The sequence below is a fragment of the Lycorma delicatula genome, chromosome 1, assembly GCF_047948215.1.
Source record: "Lycorma delicatula isolate Av1 chromosome 1, ASM4794821v1, whole genome shotgun sequence".
NCBI classification, from domain to species: Eukaryota; Metazoa; Arthropoda; class Insecta; order Hemiptera; family Fulgoridae; genus Lycorma; species Lycorma delicatula.
Genome location: NC_134455.1, coordinates 359,761,117 through 359,783,331, shown reverse-complemented (window position 1 = coordinate 359,783,331; position 22,215 = coordinate 359,761,117). Strand labels below are relative to the sequence as shown.

Here is a 22,215-nt window from a genome sequence, read left to right as displayed (position 1 = left end):
ATGAATATAAAATTGATAAATATGTATAATTTATTATATGTACATGTTTACTGTATGATTGCTAAATTTGGATTAAACAATTTTAGAAATTAATCAGTAAAATAAATGTCAGGTGGTGACTGAATTGTAACAACTTCATATATTTACTATTAACAATACCTTTTTTATTATATCAGGGTACAATTAAGATAGTATTTTTAAAAAAGAGCTCAGACAAATAAATCTTTTGAAATTAAAAAAAAAATGGCCTAAATAAAACTCAAACACATCATATTCTTATAAATATTATTCTTCTTATATAACATTATTTTATTGTTATTTTAAGATAATAATTTTAAAACAATGGAAAACTGGAAAGGGAAAGTAGCAGTGGTTACTGGAGCCAGTTCAGGAATTGGTGCAGCTATTGCAGAATCATTGGTTAATATCGGCATGAATGTGGTCGGTCTTGCACGAAGATTGGATAGACTTGAAGTAAGTATTTGTGCTTTAATAAGGATGCTCTCCAAATATAATTCACACACTAATCAATTCAATGAATATAAATTATTCTTGTTTATGTACCTTGTCAGTTATTAAATTTTTGTAACCATTTGGACAAATACAACTTTGTTTAAAGCAGACCAAAATAAAGAGTAACTTAGGAATTATTAACGTTATATCAAGATTTTGGTCAGCCTAGTCATATGTTATCTGGAATTACAATCTTTAACTATGTAAATTAACTTGGAAGTTTGAGCCTGATAAAACAAAAGAAAATTCAAGAGAAACTATATTTTTTTAAAAATCACACCTTAATTCTTCAATCACAAAATTCTTCATCAGCCTGAACCTCTGTTTTCCATGATATTTATTTGAAATTTGCATCATGGAAGCTAATAATTAGTTCAGATTTTTTAATCAAATATATACAGATTTCTTCAGTTTTAAAAGTCTTATCTACTCCATAGTAGTACCCAGTTTAAGTAAATCTTTATTTCAAAACCTCATCTCTCCAACTCACCTTATGTAATCACTGACAGAATCAAATCTCAAACATCTCAGTTCTTTTCAGCAATTCTATAATTTCATTCATATGAATTGAGCTGACTACTGTATGAATAAATATTAATCAAATTAATGAATAAATTATAAATAAATAAAAAAAATTGGGTTCAAGTACAGAGATAAAACAATGCTAACTTTTACAGAAAACAAATGGCAACAGTAATAATTGAAGAACATAAGAAAGAAGCTGTAATAAAAAAGGGAGTTCGACAAGGATGTTCCCTATCCCTGACAGTTTTTAATCTTTACATAGAACTAGCAGTTAATGATTTTAAAGAACAATTTAGAATCCAGATTAGATCCAGAGTAACAGTAAAAGGTGAAAAGATTAAGATGCTATAATTTACTGATGATATAGTAATTCTTGCTGAGAGTAAAAAAATTTTGAAGAAACAATGAACAGCATGATGTCCTACACAAGAACTACCGCATGAAAATAAACAAGAACAAAACAAAAGTAATGAAATGTATTAGAAATAATGTAGATAAACCACAGAATATAAAAATGGAGGTAGAAGAATTTTGTTACCTTTTTTTTTTAGTAAAAATTTACTAAATTTTTTACTAAAAATGGACGATGCAAGAGTGATAACAAATGCTGAATAGCTCAGGTGAAACAAGCCTTCATTCAGAAATAAAATTTGTTTACATGAAAAAATAATTTAAACATCAGGAAAACATTTTTGAAAGTATGTTTAGAACATAGCTTTATGGAAGTGAAACTTGATCAGAGTACCTGAGAAGTAAAGATTAGAAGATTTTGAATTGTGTTGCTATAGGAGAATGTTGAAAATAAGATGAGTGGATTAAGTGACAAATGAAGAGGTGTTGCGGAAAATAGATGAAGAAAGAAGCATTTGGAAAAATATAGTTAAGAGACAACTTATAGGCTACATATTAAGGCATCCTGGAATATTGGCTTTAATATTGGAGGGACAGGTAGAAGGGAAAAATTGTAAAGGCAACATTTGGAATATGTAAAACAGACTTTCAGGGATGTTGGATGTAGGGGTATAACGAAATGAAATGACTGGCACTAGATAGGGAATCTTGGAGAGCTGCATCAAACCAGTCTAATGACTGAAGACAAAAAAAAATTGCAGTAATATTTTCGGTAAAACCAGCAGAACCCCTTCTGTCAGAACAGTTATGTACTTTATTATGATACAGAATGATCAAACAGAAATTTTTTTTTTTGCTATTAAATATTTAGTTATTAATAATTTGTCAATAATTTTTGAAAGACTGTATACAAGCAATAAACTGCAGGTACACTATTATCAAAATTACTTTTTTTAAGTTTTAGCACAAACCATTTCAAGAAGGAAAATAACTATTTAAACATTATAACAAAATCATAATTAAAAATAAAATAATCATTTTGTCCTCAGAATTTTATATTTAATAATATGTAGAAATTAAATTAATGGGGCTACTTAGGTAAATTATAAAGTTTTCTGACATATAAAATAAAATTTAACATTTCTTTATTTCTAATGCCTATTGACATAGAACACGTAGAAAAGCTTTAATGATTTAAAAATATTTTTTTATAAATTACAAAAAAAATTGCTTTATCCTGAATATACAAGGTCTGTAAATAAAGTAATGAGACTATTTTCTTTTGGCAGCCAAAGTAGCAACACTGTGTAAAGTTATTAGTAAACATATGGTTATATGAACAAGCTGATTAGGTATTAATTAATATTTTTAATCTATTGTTGCCACGTGAAACGTAAACAAACTTTTCATGAAACAAGATTTTGGTTGTGCGTTAACAAAAATGAGTCGTACTAATTATGAGCAACGTTGTGCGATTAAGTTTTATGTTTAACTCTGTAAGAATGCTACTAAAACTTTTTTCAAAATTGAAAAGTGCGTATGGAGAGACGATCTGTCATGAGCCCAAGTTTTAGGTGGTTTAAAACATTTTCAGATGGCTGGGAATCAGTTGTAGATGATCCATGCTCTGGACGACCATTAACTCGAAAAGTGACGACTATGTTTAGCGAATCAAAGACTTGATATGGTATAACTGGCGATTAACTGTAAGAATGATTGCAGAACAATTGAATTTGAACTGCGGAAAAAATTCTTTAAAGACTGCAGAAAAGAGTGCCTGCGTGAGACCAGCCATCAAAGATAAATAGATGCTGTATCATGACAATGCACCTTGTCACACTGCACTCTCAATTGAGTTTTAGGCAAAGAAAAACATTCCTGTAGTTCCTCAACCCCTTATTCACCTGACTTGAGTCTCTGCGACTTTTTCTCGTTCCCGACTTAAAACACCTCAAAGAACACCATTTTGGAATAGTAGAAGATATAAAAAATGTAACTGACCATCTGAAGGATATTCCGGTTTCTGAGTTTCAATACTGCCATGAAGAGTGGGAAATCTGAAGCGTTGAATGGCTACCCAAGAGAACAACTTCGTAGGTGATCCTATGTATAATTGGATTGTAAATAAAGTTTTTCTGATCCAGTCTCATTATTTATTGATATTTTTTGGTATTATTAGTATTTTTCAATTCAATACCATTAATATTTTTTTTATATTCATGTTATTGAAAATGTAAAAATTAATATATTCTGATGATATTGTCTATTTCTAAAACACAATATACATTCACATATTTAGCTAATAAATCATAGCCATTTTCAGGTTCAAAAGCCTTCTGAATAATCATATGTATAATTAACCTGATTTACAAGGGTAAATTGTGTAGCACAATTACAGAAGTCACAAGCATCCACATCCCTTGTTCAATGATACTACTCGTACATGTATTTTATATTATATGTAGCTGTGTTACATTGAATTTCCGAAAAATGTTAACTCTTTTGATTGTACAGAATCTTATTTGAAAGTACCACCTTTTTAGCAAGTTGCAGCATTAAAAAAAATTATATCTTAACACAAACTGTTAAAAAAATTTTTTTCTAAACTATCTTAAAATTTTCAACATGTTTTTAATTACATTTTCATGATAAACTATTTAATACATAATGCAATGAAAATTTAATATGTTCAATACATTGTTTCCTTTATTTTTCAGTTATGTCTATATCTAATATAAATTAAATGACTTTTTTTAATTTGTCTGTTAAAATTGCACATTATGAACAATTTTGCATATACAAAACATCAGCTAAAAAACCACATTACTTTTCAATCTAGTCCAAATTTCATGCACCTACTAATAAATAGTAATTTTTTTTTATTGTAATTTTGCAGATTTTACTGTTAAACATATGATACTGTAAAATAATAAGTTGATAATAAAAAACATTCAATACGATTGAACTTAAAATCAAATGCATTAAAAGTAAATTAAACATTCAATAATAAAATATGTTTAAAGTGTTAAATAAACACTGACTTATTTTTTTAATGTGTAACTACATTAAATGCTCAAAGGAAGTGAGCATTTTCATAAATAAGTAGTGAAAAGAAACTCTAAATAAATATAGGGATTCCTTTCAGTATTCATTAAAACATGTTTCTTATGAGATGATCTCTCTTGTCTTATCTTGCTTCATGACAGCAATGTGAACAATGAAAAGTTACTTTTTACTACCAGTTTAGATTTTGAACAATTGTGTTTTAGGTACATGATCTAAGTACATCTTTTATGAAATTTTAATAAAAAATTGAATGATAAATGAATGAATACTTTTTACCAGTACTGAGTTCCCTTTCTGGGAACTGAACTCTAGGTAAAATGGTTTAGCAGCAGACTTGCAAATGACTACATCAACTGGCTAGTGAGTTGGTATTCTTAGATAGTAGTGTATTGCTACTTATCTGAATAATTTTTTGTTATCTTAAGGATTAATGCATCTAGTTTTCAGATTATAGCATATATTATTACAGCACAAGTATTCAGATTTTATTTACTACCTTTAGCTGAAGCATTAATGCAAGGAAAGACAATAGAGCAAAATAAGTATCCCAGAATAACATTTACCAGCTTTAGTATTCTTTGTTTAAACAGATAAACATTTAAAGAAGTATAAAAAAAAATGGAATTTATGCTCACACTATTTATGTTTTAGTTGCTAAAGTGTTAGTGCTATAAAAAATCTTAATTTATGTTTAATTTAACTGTATATTTTAATGCAATACTTTAATTTAATACTGTGTTTTTAAGGTTAAGTTTGTAAGTGCGAACGTTTGTTTTATTTTGTCTAATTCTTTATCTGAGGATTCAGATTTAATTTTTTAGTTTAAAAAAATGTAAACCATTTTGAATTATATATTATTTTTTTTTTTTTTTAGGGACTGAAAAATAAATTAAAAGGGCAAAAGGGAAAATTTCATCCAGTAAAAACAGATCTTGCAAAAGAAGCAGATATTTTATCTGCTTTTTTTTTAAAAGCATTTCATGCTTTTGAATTCCTCCTGAAAGAATTTAGGAGGAATTCATATTTTGATCAACAATGCAGGAATTCTTTTAGGATTCATACCAATAGAAGGTAGGTTTAATAAATGTGTAAAAATATATAGCTTGATTAAATTATTAAAAAATGTAATTTTAATACATTAAAGAAAACTTACATTATTGGAGGAAAATATAATGAAAACATTTGGGTATAAGTGGTTGGTAGAGGATAAAATAAGATATTAAAATAGAGTACAATAAAATTTTTGTAAAATGTTTGTAAAGAACTCTAATATAGAGAACTGATAAGATATTAAAAATTTGATTGCATGAAAGCAAACATTTATAAACTTAATCTTTATAATTAAAATAACCCAGTTTTCGAAGAAACCTACTTGCCTTGTAAAAGATAGAAATTTCAATTAAATCTTAAGTTTTGATATTGACTAATACATTAGGGACTGCTAAAAAAAAAAAAAAAAAAAAAACTGGAATCAATTTCTGAGCTGAAAGGATTGTTAATGATTGATTATTAACAGAATATCATTGATTATTAGCAGAATGTAGTAGCTACTACATATTCTGCTTAATTAGAAAAATAACTTGACCACAATTATGAAAACATATTAGTCAATAATTTTAATATTAAAAAATGCAACTGTATTGAAAAGTTGTACTTTTCCACCTTATCAACAGAACTGAGATGTTATTTTTTGATTAGAACAGATCCTTAATAAGAATTCTCAAATTACAGTGTAGCTACAGGAAATGTGCTTGATCTCCTGCTCTTCTTCCTCAAAACCTAAAATTCATTTATAAACAAAAATCTAGTAAAATTACTACTTAATGGATTGTAACTAAATAAATGTGGATAAAATTGATGAATTTGCTTGTCAGGTCAACATAATTGGTACCCACTTGGATAGTATTCCCTTCACGATAATAATCTTTTCCAAGCTAAACTTTTTATTTCTGGGTAGCTTCATTTTTCTTTTAGATTGTCTATGATATTTAATCTACTCTGATCTCTCTCCTTTGCACTTTCTACTAGTTTTAACCAGTCCCTCTTTTCCCATGATATGTCTCCACTCTCCTCCATGTCAACATTACAAATGCCTTTACAATTTTATCTTTACTTGCTTGTATGCAGTAAAGGAATCGTGAAAATTTTCAGTTTTCAGATTTCAACGGAAATATTCGACATTCCCTGTCAACTATGTTGTCTAGTTTTGATGTGACATCTATAAGAACGTATGTATTTCACAGAACTCAAACAATAAGCCATAGGATGTTGAAATTTTGAATTTAGGACTGTTTTACATCTAGCTGTGCACCTCCCATTTTGATTGCAATCGACTGGACCAAAGGTGTCCAAAACAGCCCAAAATTATTTTCAGTAATAAGCTCTCACTGAGAGCTTTTTATCGATATATCATAAGTAGTGCTTGTTTTCATTGGTTCCAGAGTTAATAGTCAAATAAAATTTTAATTAATGAAATATTTTGATCTTACAAGGGGATGACACATCAGTTCGAATCAGACTTCATCTCCTTTTTTTTAACTTTTTTTAAAAATTTAAATAGACTGATTTATTAATAATTATTAACCTCTGATTGTAAAAACAACTAATAATTTAATAATAAAAATATGAAAAAATACTAATGAAATAACATTTTATGTACTTGTAATGTAAATTTAATATAATAGGAACTCCATTTTAATACATAATAGCTGTTTCTTTTTTTTTAATTCTCCTTTATCAAGGTTATCCTGTTTTAATTTGTCTTTTGTTAAAATGGTACTTGCTTATTTCTTGTAAAAATTCAATGACTTAATTCCTACTATTTTTATTATCTTGGTCTTTCCCTAAAATTTATTTTCATATCATCTGTTGAATACATTATGTTTTATATCCTAAAAATGAATGTTATCAGAAATTTTATTTCCACCTATGCTGATCCCTTCAGCTTCTTCTGCATTTTTAAGGATTCATTTTTAAATAAATTTGCAAATAGACTTTATTTAATAAAATATCAATTTTTAATATGATAGCTTATTGTGTTTCATTAGTTTTGACATTAAACAATTTCATTCTTAGCAAATGAAATAGCTACTATTAATAAATCAATATTTTTTAAACAGATATAAACAATGGCCTTAATGACACAACTATTGATGCCATATAAAAGATAACTTCAGTTAATTCTTCTAATTAATTGAAACAATTAAGTTGGACTGTTCAAAATAATGATAGTAAATTTATAGTAAAACATTTACTTTACAGCTTCATCCACAGATGATTGGCGACAGATATATGATATTAATGTAATAGCACTTCAGATATGCAGCCGAGAAGGAATAAGATCAATGAGAAAACACAATATTGATGATGGATATATTATAAATATTAGCAGGTTAGATAAAATCATCTACTTTTATTAACAACTAAATATTTTTAAATTAAAAAAAATAAACATATAAAATTAGATTTAATTATTCATTCTGAGTTCTTCTTTTAAAAGATTTGGTGATTATTTAGAAAGATGACGGGCATTCAATACATATTCTCTTATATTTATTGTAATCAAATGTAATAACTGTATTGTCTTCTTATTATGAAGTAACCAATTTTGTTTACTGTTTAACAGTAATTTTTTTTTTTTTTTTTTTTTTTGTCTTCAGTCATTTGACTGGTTTGATGCAGCTCTCCAAGATTCCCTATCTAGTGCTAGTCGTTTCATTTCAGTATACCCTCTACATCCTACATCCCCAACAATTTGTTTTACATACTCCAAACGTGGCCTGCCTACACAATTTTTCCCTTCTACCTGTCCTTCCAATATTAAAGCGACTATTCCAGGATGCCTTAGTATGTGGCCTATAAGTCTGTCTCTTCTTTTAACTATATTCTTCCAAATGCTTCTTTCTTCATCTATTTGCCGCAATACCTCTTCATTTGTCACTTTATCCACCCATCTGATTTTTAACATTCTCCTATAGCACCACATTTCAAAAGCTTCTAATCTTTTCTTCTCAGATACTCCGATTGTCCAAGTTTCACTTCCATATAAAGCGACACTCCAAACATACACTTTCAAAAATCTTTTCCTGACATTTAAATTAATTTTTGATGTAAACAAATTATATTTCTTACTGAAGGCTCGTTTAGCTTGTGCTATTCGGCATTTTATATCGCTCCTGCTTCGTCCATCTTTAGTAATTTTACTTCCCAAATAACAAAATTCTTCTACCTCCATAATCTTTTCTCCTCCTATTTTCACATTCAGTGGTCCATCTTTGTTATTTCTACTACATTTCATTACTTTTGTTTTGTTCTTGTTTATTTTCATGCGATAGTTCTTGCGTAGGACTTCATCTATGCCGTTCATTGTTTCTCCTAAATCCTTTTTACTCTCGGCTAGAATTACTATATCATCAGCAAATCGTAGCATCTTTATCTTTTCACCTTGTACTGTTACTCCGAATCTAAATTGTTCTTTAACATCATTAACTGCTAGTTCCATGTAAAGATTAAAAAGTAACGGAGTTTAACAGTAGTTTAACAGTAATATTGCAATATTATTCTAAAATATATATCAAACACTAACATGACACGAACAGGAACATTATAACAATTAATTACATATAAATACATGCAAACAACATTCATACAGAATAAAGGATGTAATTTAAACGTGACTAAATACTCTTTATTGTAGTTTTTGACTTATTGTTCCTGTAACGGCAGGGGTAATGTTTTGAGTTTGTTTCAATACTCTTGTTTTTAAATTTTCTCTTTTGTACAATCCGCATCAAATGTTTATTATTTGTTCTGGAATATGTTTCATTGAAATTTGTATTGACTGATTTCAGTTATTGATGGATTATATTAACGCAATTAAATTATGAAATTAAATGAGTTTCTTAACTTCATAGGATAAATGCAATCTAACGTTTGCTTCTTTCGCTAACATTTTCTAATTAATCTTAAGTATTGAATTAGTTGATGGTCAAACAGTTAGCCTTGATCAATAATTGTATAAAATAGCCAGTTATTTAGCCCGAAAATAATGCATATTACTACACTTGTACAGTGCTGAACTACGAAATCTTTGAGGTTATTATGTAACTTAACTAAAAACGTATCTTGGCTGAAAGGTGTACATCGTATTGATGCTTTTTTTGATGCTACATGTCATTTCTGCTTGAGTATAGTATGTAAAAATATAGGTTATTTGATTACTAATGTTTGTCATGATTGAAATTTATTCTCTTCTCATGCGTCACGAAAAAGTAAACAAATTCACTTATTATTAAAAAATATTGTAAAATTTAAAAAAAAAAAAAAACGGTAGGTGACACTTTATTCTTGTTTATTGATAATTAGCAGGATGACCATAACTTCATATGCCATGATTACTGACTTTTGAATGCAAGTCATCTTTGTAAATAATTGCTGAAATTATTTTCAGCATTGTGTGAATAAGTATGAAAAATGTTAATAGGGAAGAGTTGAAATGAATTTCCTCCAAAAATGGAATCTAAATATTAAGTCATTTAATTTATGATTAAAAAAAAATCATCTTTTATTGTATTCTCTATTGGATATTGTAATATTACTTATACGTTTAGGTTATGAAAGTCAGATGTAAAATTAATGTAGACCTGCAAAAAATCTACTGAGACAAATTTAATACATGTAACATTAAAAATTATGCCATATTGATTTCTGTTGCTTTTACAACTTTCTTCAGCTACAGAAAGCATTATAGTGTAAGATTTAGAATTATTTTTAGATTTGTATTTAATTATTATTAACTAAATTACAGAATTTATAATATAAATTCTAAATTTCAATAAAATTTATTTATTATAGTGAATTATCAATGATAATTCTGAATAATTTCAATGTTGTGATTACTTTTTACTGTACTGACTGAAAGCAAATTGAAACATTTCATAAGGTTTAAAATAAGGAAAGGAGATTGCCACTTTAGTAATATGCAAACTATAATCAGAATAAATTTCTAATGATTAATGATAAATTGAAATTTGTCTAAATCAACTGTAATGTAATCGTGAAAAATTTTGGTTTTCAGATTTCAACAGAAATAATCATTTTGACCATCCCTGAATCCATTTTGACTAGTTTCGGCATGAAATCTGTACATACATACGTATGTATCTTGCGTAACTCCAAAACAATTAGCCATAGAATGTTGAAATTTTTGATTTAGGACTGTTATAACATTTATTTATGCACCTCCCCTTTTGATTGCAATCTACTGAAGCAAAAGTGTACTTAACTGCAATAATAAACCCTCATTGAGAGCTTTTCAATGGTACATCATGAGCGGTACTTGTTTTCCCAATAAAACTTTAATTAATGAAATATTTTGATCTTACAAGGGAAATCGGTTTGAATCTGATTTCATTTCCTTTTTTTTAATTTAAATGTTGATTTATTAATAATTATTCTCTTAAAAAATTCTATTAACCTCAGATTGTAAAAAACATTACATAAATAATTCAATAACAAAAAAAATATGAAAAAAGTAATACATAAAAAATATGTTTAACTTAACAGCTGTTCAAGGAAGTAATGTGGTGTCCACATCAGATTTTTTTCTATTGATAAAACCTTTTTACAGATGTATTCACAAAAGAAAGTATAAGAAGAAATTTGACATTTTTCACATGTTTTTCTTACAAGAATGGCATTAACTAGACACAATCAATCTTTCAATAATTATTCCATGAATACAATTCACTTATACCATTATATCTTTAATTTGGAGGGTTTTGGAGTTTTTTGTAGTGTATGAAAACTTGTGCATCAGGTTTGTCACTTTTCACATATATAACAAAAGCTTCATTTCTAATTAATCGCAAAAAAAAAAATAAACAATAAAAATTTTAGACAACTTTTTTTTTAATATTTATAATAAAATAAATTTTATGAAACGTAAATAAAATAAAATTTAAGAAACATAAATTAAAATTATAATTTCTAAATACAGTTATTTCACCATCATAATTAATGCATTTCCAGAAATACCACAGAGTAAACATTAAAATAGCAACATATTAAACATTAGAAATATTCAGTAGAAAAAATAAACTCTTAACAATAAAAAGTGTAAAATTTTGTAATGCTGCTCATTACTACATTTAGTTTCACCTTCTGTGACAGCTTCTGTGAATTCTAGTGATATATAAATTCTGTTTATATATCACTAAAATTATTATATATAATTGTGAAACCAATGATAATAGTTGACCTTTTACATTAAAGGTCAACTAAAATGTCATTACAATCCTGCAATATTTCAAGAAGAATACTTACTTTTCCAGTGTAAATATTTTTAATATTAGTATTAACTAATCAGCTCTTTGTAAAACTCAATCAATGCAATCAATGCTCAAATAAATATTCAATAATAATACTCAATCAATGCAATGGTACTGTAATGATCACAGTTGTTGCTGAAAAATTTTGGCAAGGTTATTGATTAATGAGGTACTTTTTTTACACACTTTATAAATTACAAAAGTATAGTTATATGTATTATTTTTGTCCATGTTAAAAACGAAAAATATAGAATCGGCCAAAAAGAACTAATTTATTTCTAGTGTAAGTTTAATAAGTTTGATCGGATCATAATTATTATAATAGTAATGGGGAGGAATGAACAGATATTCAAAAAGTTATTTATATTATTTTCATCAGTCACTGAAATGAATCGTGGGGTACACATGTTTTAATAGCTATAGCATACAGAATCGTGACAATTCTTGATGGGTAAAAAATTTTATTCTTCTGGCTTAGTTCAGGATGACAAACTTCCCAAAATACTATGAAGTGAGGCTATTCAAAACACTTTTTGTGTGTAGAAATCAGTTCATCAGAGTCCTAGATGATTAGTTAAGATAAGCTTCAGGCCTTTAGGGTATGAGAGCCTAGTGTTTGGCGTATGTATACGATTTAAAACAGCACAAATACAAGTTAGTATGCATATTAAGAAGTAAACTGTTAAGAATAAGATTTTTGCGGAAAACCTTTTGAATTAAGACTTTGAATCAAGAAAACTTGAATTAAGTCTTAATTCCAATGAAATTCATTTCAATGTTAATGGAGACATTAATAAACAAAATTATCAATACTGGGATACAAACAACCCGAGGCAAATCCATATAGAACTGCTCCACTCACCCAAGGTCACATTATGGTGTGCGATATCAGCATTAAAATCATCATAGTACCATAGTTGTTGTAGCATAGAGATAAAGATCATTTTTCTTTGTAAAATCACGCAATATCAATTGCTATGGTTCCAACAAGGTGGTATTATGACCACCTTTGCTCAACAGGGTTTATTTTTCCTCCCGTTTTGGCGATAATTCGTGACCGTCCGCTCTCCTGATGAACTCTCAGTCAAAAATTTTTTTATTGGGATATCTCAAAACAGTTTTTTTTCCAGCAGATCTCACATGGAATAAACCAAAAGAACATTCTTGTAAAATTACATCTGATGCTACAAGTTTTGTTGACAATTTTAAACATCGTCGGCGAGAATCTGCATCGATATGCAAGAAAATGTTTTGCAGCATTCCAAAATTAAATCATAGATAATAAAATCCACCAAATTTACTCTTTAAAAATACAAATACAATAAAAATTATTGAAATATACAAAAAATCCTTCGCGTTTTGAAATGTATCAGTTTCTTTTGACTGACCTTGTATTAATAATATGAAAAAATGTACTGATTTTTCGTAATAAAATACAATAATAATGCTTAGAACCCCTAAAATAATATCAAATGAAGTAGAGTTTTATAAACTAAAAAAATATAAACATTTTAATTTTGATGCATATGATTTAGTGTGAATTAAAATTTTCATCTTTTAAAATACTACAGTAAAAACTGCAATTTAATTTTTATATACAAAAGCTGTAGAAAACTATACCTGTATCCCAGCATACAGCAAAAAGTTTTAAAAGTGCGCTGTTAACAATCTATAAAGTTCTTAGTTATTAAACGATACTTCACTGCTGGAAGAATAAGAAAAATATATAATAATTGTATTAATACAGTAAAGAAACTAGGAAATGCAGTAATCGATCAAGGAAGCAAGAATATTGCAAAAGTTGCTTAGATGCTCTAGTAGGCACAAACAAAAGCCACCCACCATAGAGACATGGAGAAACCTAGTGGAGGGAAATATGGTCGAATGTCGAAGAACACAATGAGACCCTGTTAATCAAAAACGAGATAGCCGCAAATCGAGAGCATGAGTACAGTAAAAGTTAAAATTGATATGAAGAAAAATATGAAGTGAAAAGCTGGATGAAATCCAAAACTACAGGAGTAAAATCTTCGAGTACGCATCACCCAAATCGAATCTTCCAAAATCCTGAATCAACAAAACCCAAACGCTAACTGAAGTTGTAACCTACGTGAAACCGAAATATACCACTGAAAAACCTGCGAAGCACGTGCAAATGTGCAAGTTACTACTAATAGAGCAAAAGATCATGGCTGAGAAAATCAATATTCGCAAGGGAATATTCCAAGGCGACCCCTCAATTCTTTGTGGTTCTGCTTGATGCTGAATCCAGAGCGCTGAATAAGACACCATATGGATTCATCTAAATAAGAAGGGGGGGGGGGGGTGTCTTCTTATTTAGATACCTCTCATAAGTACGCATTACTCAAATATAAGCCAGATTCAATTATCGAAACGAAAGAGTAATGCTGTACGGGAAAAAAGAAATAATTACTGAACTATCGTGCACATTAACCCTAACATCACACAAATCGAAAAAGCCTCAAAAGAAACAACTTGGTCAAAAGGGATAGCAAGAAATTAAGAGAAATGTACCGTTGCTGTATACCGTTGAAAAGCTGTATCAGCAGAAAGATCTGGAAAATGGAAATCCTCTGGAATGATCATGAACAGTAAAAATAAAGAAGAAATCAGCAAGGAACAAAGAGAGCTTTTCTAAACTCTTAGCTCATGGAAATGCAGGAAAACTTTCAAGTAAAAACTAAAAGGATACCTAGCATCTAATGTCTGTTTTAAAAAGAAATGATAAAATGGGCATAAGAAAACCGTGAAATTGTAGCAAAATATGTTTTACAGAACCAATTAATAAGTTAGAAATTTTAGATGTTTTTAAAAACTTGAAAAATATAAAAGTTAGTGGGTTGGATTTCATTACGGCAGAAATTTTTAAATGGTCGAAACCAAAAATCTTAGAGGATCTAAAAATAGTTTTTGAAGAAATATATAAAACAGAAAAGATCCCAGAAAATTGGAATGTGATTAATATATTCGCTCACAAGTAAGGTGTTAGGCTTTCACACCTGTTGCTTACAAAATTAACTTTTACTGAACAAGGTCAAAGAAACTTACGGTAAGCAAAAAAGTGAATTTCACTGTGGATTCGGAAAGGGGATCCTGCTGCTAAAATCAATAAATAATATGACACAGAATTCTGAACTGCGAAAGACAATTTTAATAGTCAATTTTTTTTGTCATCAGTTAATCAAAATTAGCTAACCTAATACATGAAACTCAAAAAAAGGAAAAAATTTTAATTCATGGGAGAAAATTCTAAACTCTTTGTAATAAAAACAGGTGTTGGGCAGGGTTTTTTTCTCTGTAATTGTGTGTTTAAAAAAATAGAATTTGGAATGAGACTAAAAGAATGAAAAGTTTTATCAATAATTGGGGAGAAAGAATAAACCTTCTTCTGTTTGGCATTTGAAGATGATTTTGCCATACTTTCCAAAAATTAAGATGCTATTTAGAAGAAATAGCTAGGAAAACAGGTTTAATAATTTCTGTAGAAAGTTTTATTAACAAATATCAATTGTACAAAAAAAAAGGTTAAAAAATTTAAATGTCTAGAAGAGATGGAAATATATAAAGCATTATAAACAGTAAAACAGAATATTTATATGCTTTTGAATGTGCTTTTATGTGCTATTTATATGCTTTTATGAGAAGAATTATGAAGAAATGTTGGTCCACTACAAAACCAGTAAAGGCTGGAAAATAAAAAACAATTTTTGAAGTACATAAAAACAGAAATTTTGAAAACAGAAAAAAGAAAATTGGTTTTCTTTGGGCACTATTACAGAATGAAAGGCAATTGACAATTTTTTTATATTTAATAAAAAAATTTCAATTAATTTTGGGAAACGATGTTAATAACAAGCTGAATCCAAGAAATCAAAAAAGATTTAGGATGAAATAATAGTGGTGGAAATTATCTTCTACATTTTCAACATCTAAAAATTCTAACTTACCAGTTGGTTTTGGACAATTTAGAACCTCACCATGATATTCTGCTATAATTTTAGTTTTTTCAGAATTACTTAGGCCCATTTTACAATTTTCTTTTTGAAAGACACTACATGCTTGGTATTCTTTTAGTTTGTACTTAAAAGTTTGACAGAATTCTTTTGAGTTGTGTTTAAGAAAGTTTTCCTGCATTTCCATGAGCTGAGATTTTTCAAAAGCTCTCTTATAGTGTTTCAAAGGAATGTGTGAAAAGTAGAAGGGTTCTAAGATAGTAAAGATATGAGAACTAGAAGAAACTGGTCCTAGGAAACAACAAAAGAGAAAGAAATGAAATTATATGGCCCTTAGGTGGCAAAAAGGAAAGCAAAAAAAAAAATTAAGAAATTTGTAAAGCATTAGCAATAAGCAATTTCTAAGAGAGGAATACCCACTTGGATTTTGCCATCTACAAGCACAAGAGTAGATTTCTCATATGGAAAAAATAAGAGAAACCAGCAGTGATTATCCAAAAGGAATTTTCGACAATCATTACTAACTAGGAGGGATATAAGAAAATTTTTACTGGTGGTTCTAAAACTGAACATGGCGTTGGATGCTCTGTATATATGAATGGAGAAGCTCATTCGCGGAAGCTTCCAGATATGGCAAGTGTTTATATGGCAGAGCTCATTGCTATAAAGTAAGATCTTTGATACAGAGAACATTTATGTGAAGAGAGAGAAAGAAAATGCTTGTATTTTCCAACCCTTTAAGCACACTGCTATTCAAAACAAGAACAATGAGGATATCCTTATCACAAACATCCTGTCCATTATAATCTATTAATAAGACAGTGATGTGAATTTACATGGACTCCAGGACATGTTCGTCGTATCTCAGGAAATGAAAGTGCAGACAAAACTGTCAGAATAGTAACAATTTGTGAGAATACGGACATGATTTCTATTTGAGTGGCAGATATTAAAGTGCAATTAAAATGACTCCATTTATATGAAAGAGCGATGAGAAACTGACTTGTTGGGAACAAGTGACATTAACCAGACTCAGAATCGGTCACTTGAATTCATATTTGTTATCTGGATAAGAAAGATCAATGTGTAGTATATATGACAAACCAGTTATGGTCAGGCATCTACCAAAAAGATATACAATATACTGAAGGAGACATTGATTAAAAAATTAAATCACTGTTGATATAAAAATTGACAAAGAAAAAATAATAGTTGCTTACCCACATTACAGCAAATTATTAACCTGTTTGTAAGTCTTTATGTTGACTTTAACCTCTTTGTGTATTTATGTTGACTGAGAATCCCACATTTTAGTGCCTTTTGCACCCGACATACGGTTTTCACAATCTACACGGTACTATCCAATCTTTTTGTGAATTTCATTTGAAAGAGTATTTAATGTTTTGCTTTTCATCTTTGTGTTTTATGTAAATTTCAGGGCCCTTTACACACAGTGTTGTGTCTATTTAAATATTAGTAATATTGAAGATGTAATAAATAGTTTTATAATGCAATGGAGTGCACAAGCCTTCATTCTGTACTCTGCTGGAAAAAGGTAACAACCAACCAGGAAACACCTTTCACTGCAACCTTTATGAAGCATATATTCACCCTCTTGCCTCTTGGTTTTTTTTTGATAATTTCTTATTTCATGTTATTATTTAGACAATTTTCTCCTGAAATAACTTAAAATTAAATTGCAAAATACTGGTTTTGCTGTGTGCCACTATCATACCTTACTTGAAGTCTTCAATAAATGATAGAATAAAATGTATTTTTAATCATAACGAAAATAACAGAAATTTGCCTCTGAAAAACGTTTGTATTCACATAACACATTCATATTTCCAAAAAATTTAATTTAATTTGTAGTAATAATTATGTTTATTTAAATTTTATAGCATAGTAGCACATATGAGTACACCAATACCTGGTATTGCAACATATTATGCTTCAAAGAAAGCAGTTAATACTATTGGTGAAGGCCTACGTGCTGCACTTGGGCAAACTAATTCCAAAATTAGAGTAACAGTAATTATTAGAGTATTATTTTATAATTATTAATCATTATATATAATTTTTTAATTAATAAATGTATTGTTTTCCTCTTTTAATGGCATGAAAATAAAAAGAATTACAATTTTTCAGGAAAAGTTCAGAAAAGTAAAATTTAGACAGTTATATAAAAATAACCAGCACCGATAAATCTTGATATTGTAACATGTTGCTCAACCAACCACCACTATCTCTCTGCCAAGTGCCAGTTCATTTAAGTGATTTCTAAAACACTCATGACAGTTTTTGCAAAAGCAGCACATTCTGAGATCTGAGTGACATAATCTTGGAATCTGTAAATACTAAATTTGATTAAACAGTTTGAAATCAAAATAAAATGGAGGTGTATAATGGATGTTAGATTTGAAATCAGAATCTCTATTTTATCCCGAATATTTAGTTTTAATATACTTGTAACTAATTTTTTTGCCTGAACAAAACATAAGTGTATTAGTGTAAAATTATTAGATGTATATTATGTATATGAGTAAAAAAAAAATATAATGAGCTACATAATAAACTGCTACATTTATTGAATAAATAAGTCCAAAATAATTTTTTTATTGCCTGAAAATAACAGATCTAAAACGCAAATAATTTTTTTAATTTTTGTAGTGCTTGTTTTCAAGAAACAAGTGCCCAGTGATGGAGGTCACACGTCTGAAAACAAATTAGAAAGTAAAGATTGATAATAAAACATGTTTGATATGAGAGTATAACAATTATTTTTGTTTACTAAAACTTCATATAACTTTATTAAATTGCCTAAAACATTAATGCATTTTTCATTGCAGTCTATGAGCTTCAAACTTCCACTTCGTATATTTCTGTTTAAACACTCTCAACTCGATTATTTCAATTTGCTGTCACTTGTGAATTGCTTGTCACCTTAAAAGTCCTACAAATTTATTTGCATATGTAGTTTGTTTAAAGCTACTCCATTACATTATGCAATATTTCATTATTTAAATATCACCTAAGTAAATGACATTGGTTGTCATTTATTAGGTGTTATACAATACCCATGTTTTGTCAATAATATCTTTCACTGGCCATATATACATATTATCACATATAGAGTAATTTGCTATCTATGCATTTCATTTGATGTTATATTCTGAAAGTTCAGGAGATACTACTCTACAAATTTTATGATTAGCAACTTTGTTTGCCTTATTCATTTTATAAAGTTATGGTCATATGTAATACATCTTAGGAAACGATGGTAAATGATAAACTTCACATAACAATGTCAGAAAACTGCAAACAATGTTGAATTTGTGTGAGTTGTGCGAAACACTGCAAGATCCTTGTGTTCAAAGTAGCTCTTGTATAATTAGCAGGATTTAATTGTATGGTACAACCTGAATAACAAATTTGGTAAATACTACACAATTATGTATTCTACTGAATTAAATTTTCACTAATTTACTGATTAAAACATAATTATTAGAAGAATTAATTTTATGATGTTTTTGCTTTTTTACTAGACTATCAGTCCTGGATATGTTAAAACAGAAATAGTGGAGCAAATAGAAATGAAAATACCTCCTGACAGGGCTGGATAGGAATCCTCAGATATCGCAAAGACTGTAGAACTTTTGTTACAACTACCACCACATGTTCTTGTATGTATTGAACTATTTAAATATTTCTATTGTTTAAATTCTTCAAATTTATTACAACTGAACAATGATGATAATTTTATAGTACATTGTTTACGTGCTAAAATTACTTCACAAAGAAAACGACATATGACCCCAGAAGCTTCCTTATAAATGCGAATCATATGTAGATATGTGGATGAATATAAGGCTAAGAGTGTCAGTAAATGATTAAGTAAATAAATAAAATTAAACAGAGTATACAGCAGTTATTAAAATTAAACTCTGCAGAAAAGGCAGCATAGGATAACGAAGATAAGCTTTAACCATTTCATATGTTTTCGCTGAAATGGATGTTTAAACTAGAATTTTTTTGACATACAGCAAAAATAAAACTTTGTTCAGAGAGGTGTCTGTATTAAAAAAATTAATATGTTTGGGATTTTAAATACCATTTACACTATATCTTGCTATGACAACTTAAATTATGAACAGATTAAAATAATGTATTTCACAATTTAGTATATGCTTTATATTAATAATTATGAAATAAACAATTATTTCAGTTTTACTTAAAGCCCAATTAAACAAACAGTATTAGGAGAATGGATATAGTAATTGGTGGTACAGTAATATTGATTTATATTCTTACAGTAGTATCTATACTACTTTTTAACTATCTAGGAAAATGGAGAATCTTGAACACGGCTGAAATGAAACTGATGGAAAACAAAATGCAGAAGTGGAACTACTGTTTAACACCTTCAACAAAACATCACTTTTCTGGAACTGCAAACTTACGACACTACAGAACAGTAATAGAACCAGAATCTTTGTCTGCAGCAGAAAAGCTAACACTAAACAACAATTAACAAACTTAAAAAGTGAAAAAGAAAGCAAGGAAAAAGAAAAATAATCAGAAAGATTTTCTGTGTGATTCCAAAATGATAAACCAAAACTGAACGAACAACTTTTCAGGAAAGTTGGTAAACTGTGATATGATGAGGAATAGAAATATCTTCTGCCACAACAAAATGATGAATAAAAACAGACTGACTAAACAGATGTTTGACTTTATGAACAGAAAAATCAAGAAAAACTTGCTGTTAAGACACTCAAGAAATCAGGAAGAACTAAAATGCATTAAAACAACCTCACTGACAGACAAAAGATCAAATGACACTGAAAAATGAAAACCTAAAGTTTCAAGAAAAGTCTCAGCCAGAAAGTGTATATATTCTTAAAGTAGTATAGATATTTCGGTAAGAATATATTTGCTTAAAACTATTGGAGTAGATGGAGAGGAAATATGTCACAAAAACAGGGAATCAAATTAATGAGAATTCAATGTGACCTACATTCACATGACATATTCTCTTCCAGGTTGTTTCTAAAGCTAAATGATAAAATTCTATTAGTATGAGTATCTTGGCTGGATGTACATTCATTTTAGAGCAATCTTTGTTGAGAAAATCTTTCTGAATTCCTACAGATATAAAGTATTGGGAAAATTAATATAATGTTTTTTAGTATTTTTATTAATTTTTCTAGTATAATTATGTTTTTATCAATAAATTTTCATATCCAGTTAGTATGACAAAACTGGACAGAATTAGCCTCATCTCTTTTAACAATGCAGATTACAAGAGCAATGCTGATTACAATTTAAGCAATGCTGTTTTTGAGATCAAGTATGTATGAATGTATAAACAAGAGCTGTTAAACATCTAATTATACCAGTGACAGGAATTCAAAACTAAATAAATGTAATTATTGGCAGGTAACTGCTGACCTCCATGGTGGGAAGGAAACATCTTTACCTTTCATCCAGAAGATTCTGGGTTGGAATTCCTCAGGCTTGGTACTTTTCAAACAATAAATTTTACTTGGCCAGCTTTAAGACTAAATATAATAAAAATTAAAATTAAATATACCTGATGAATTTGATAATATTATCCATATTTGATAGCAATATCATAGAAAAGTAGGCATATAAAACATAAGTGTATACATACATATGTGACATTTATAAAACTGCTAATAATAAATAATTTATTTTAATTTTTTTTATTTTAGGTTACTGAGTTTGTGGTTCGACATGTAAGAGATGATATTTCAAGATTAAAAAATGACAGCAATAAAAGTAAATAGCTGGTCTAGTGGTAAAAACAGGGCACACACCATACAATTTATTAATTTAATCCATTTTATCCATTAACAAAAAAATTATCATACTGGAAGGTTTTTCAGCAATACTTATTCAAATAAATAGATTTTTTAAAAGTCCTGTATGTAATAATTTTATATGGTTTTTATTTTTAAATAAAACTAGCTATCCATCCCAACTTATATATGATTTCACTACATGATTTCCTGATTCTCGTAGCGTCAGTCTTCAGGCCTGAATATGCTTTTTAAATATTTATCTGAAGCATATTTGCAAGTCCAAGTCTACTGAATATCTTACCTTATAAAAAATATTTTACCTTTCTTCATTCCCTAAGGTCGAATTTCAAAAATCTAGAAATTGGTTTTGACATGAAGATTTCTCAACAAAAATCAGATTGATTTCATTTGTTACTGAGAAATTAAAAATCAGGGTTTCAAAAAAAAATTCAAAAATAAATTTTAACACTTAAAACTCGAAATGAAACTAAAAAATTTAGAACCAGTTCAAAATCAGCTCACCCAGTGACACACTCAGTCACAATTCATTAAAGTTTATGCTTCAACCGACAAATCTGTACTACTGAATTATATATATTTGAGATTTTTCAAGATGAAATATATCCAAAAACC

The 22,215-nt window shown here is 28.4% G+C and overlaps 2 protein-coding genes across 3 annotated transcripts in view; one reads left to right on the top strand and one right to left on the bottom strand.

Annotated features, from left to right (window-relative positions):
• LOC142334490 (uncharacterized) overlaps window positions 1–22,215 on the bottom strand; it is a 204,930-nt gene that overhangs the window by 7,828 nt on the left and 174,887 nt on the right. The gene's annotated exons all lie outside the window — the stretch shown is intronic.
• LOC142317923 (dehydrogenase/reductase SDR family member 11-like) lies at window positions 292–21,807 on the top strand. The gene is made up of 7 exons (XM_075354462.1): window positions 292–474; window positions 5,330–5,526; window positions 7,197–7,204; window positions 7,717–7,846; window positions 17,659–17,788; window positions 19,303–19,440; window positions 21,493–21,807. Exons 1-6 carry the CDS (start codon window positions 343–345, stop codon window positions 19,378–19,380), a joined length of 675 nt encoding a protein of 224 aa, XP_075210577.1. The 5' UTR covers window positions 292–342; the 3' UTR covers window positions 19,381–19,440; window positions 21,493–21,807.

Excerpts from the sequence above, each read along its gene's own strand:
- LOC142317923 (XM_075354462.1), top strand. The coding sequence starts at position 343 with ATGGAAAACTGGAAAGGGAAAGTAGCAGTGGTTACTGGAGCCAGTTCA. Across the intron at positions 475-5,329 it reads GAAGATTGGATAGACTTGAA|GGACTGAAAAATAAATTAAA; the intron begins GTAAGTATTTGT and ends TTTTTTTTTTAG. Across the intron at positions 17,789-19,302 it reads ATTCCAAAATTAGAGTAACA|ACTATCAGTCCTGGATATGT; the intron begins GTAATTATTAGA and ends CTTTTTTACTAG.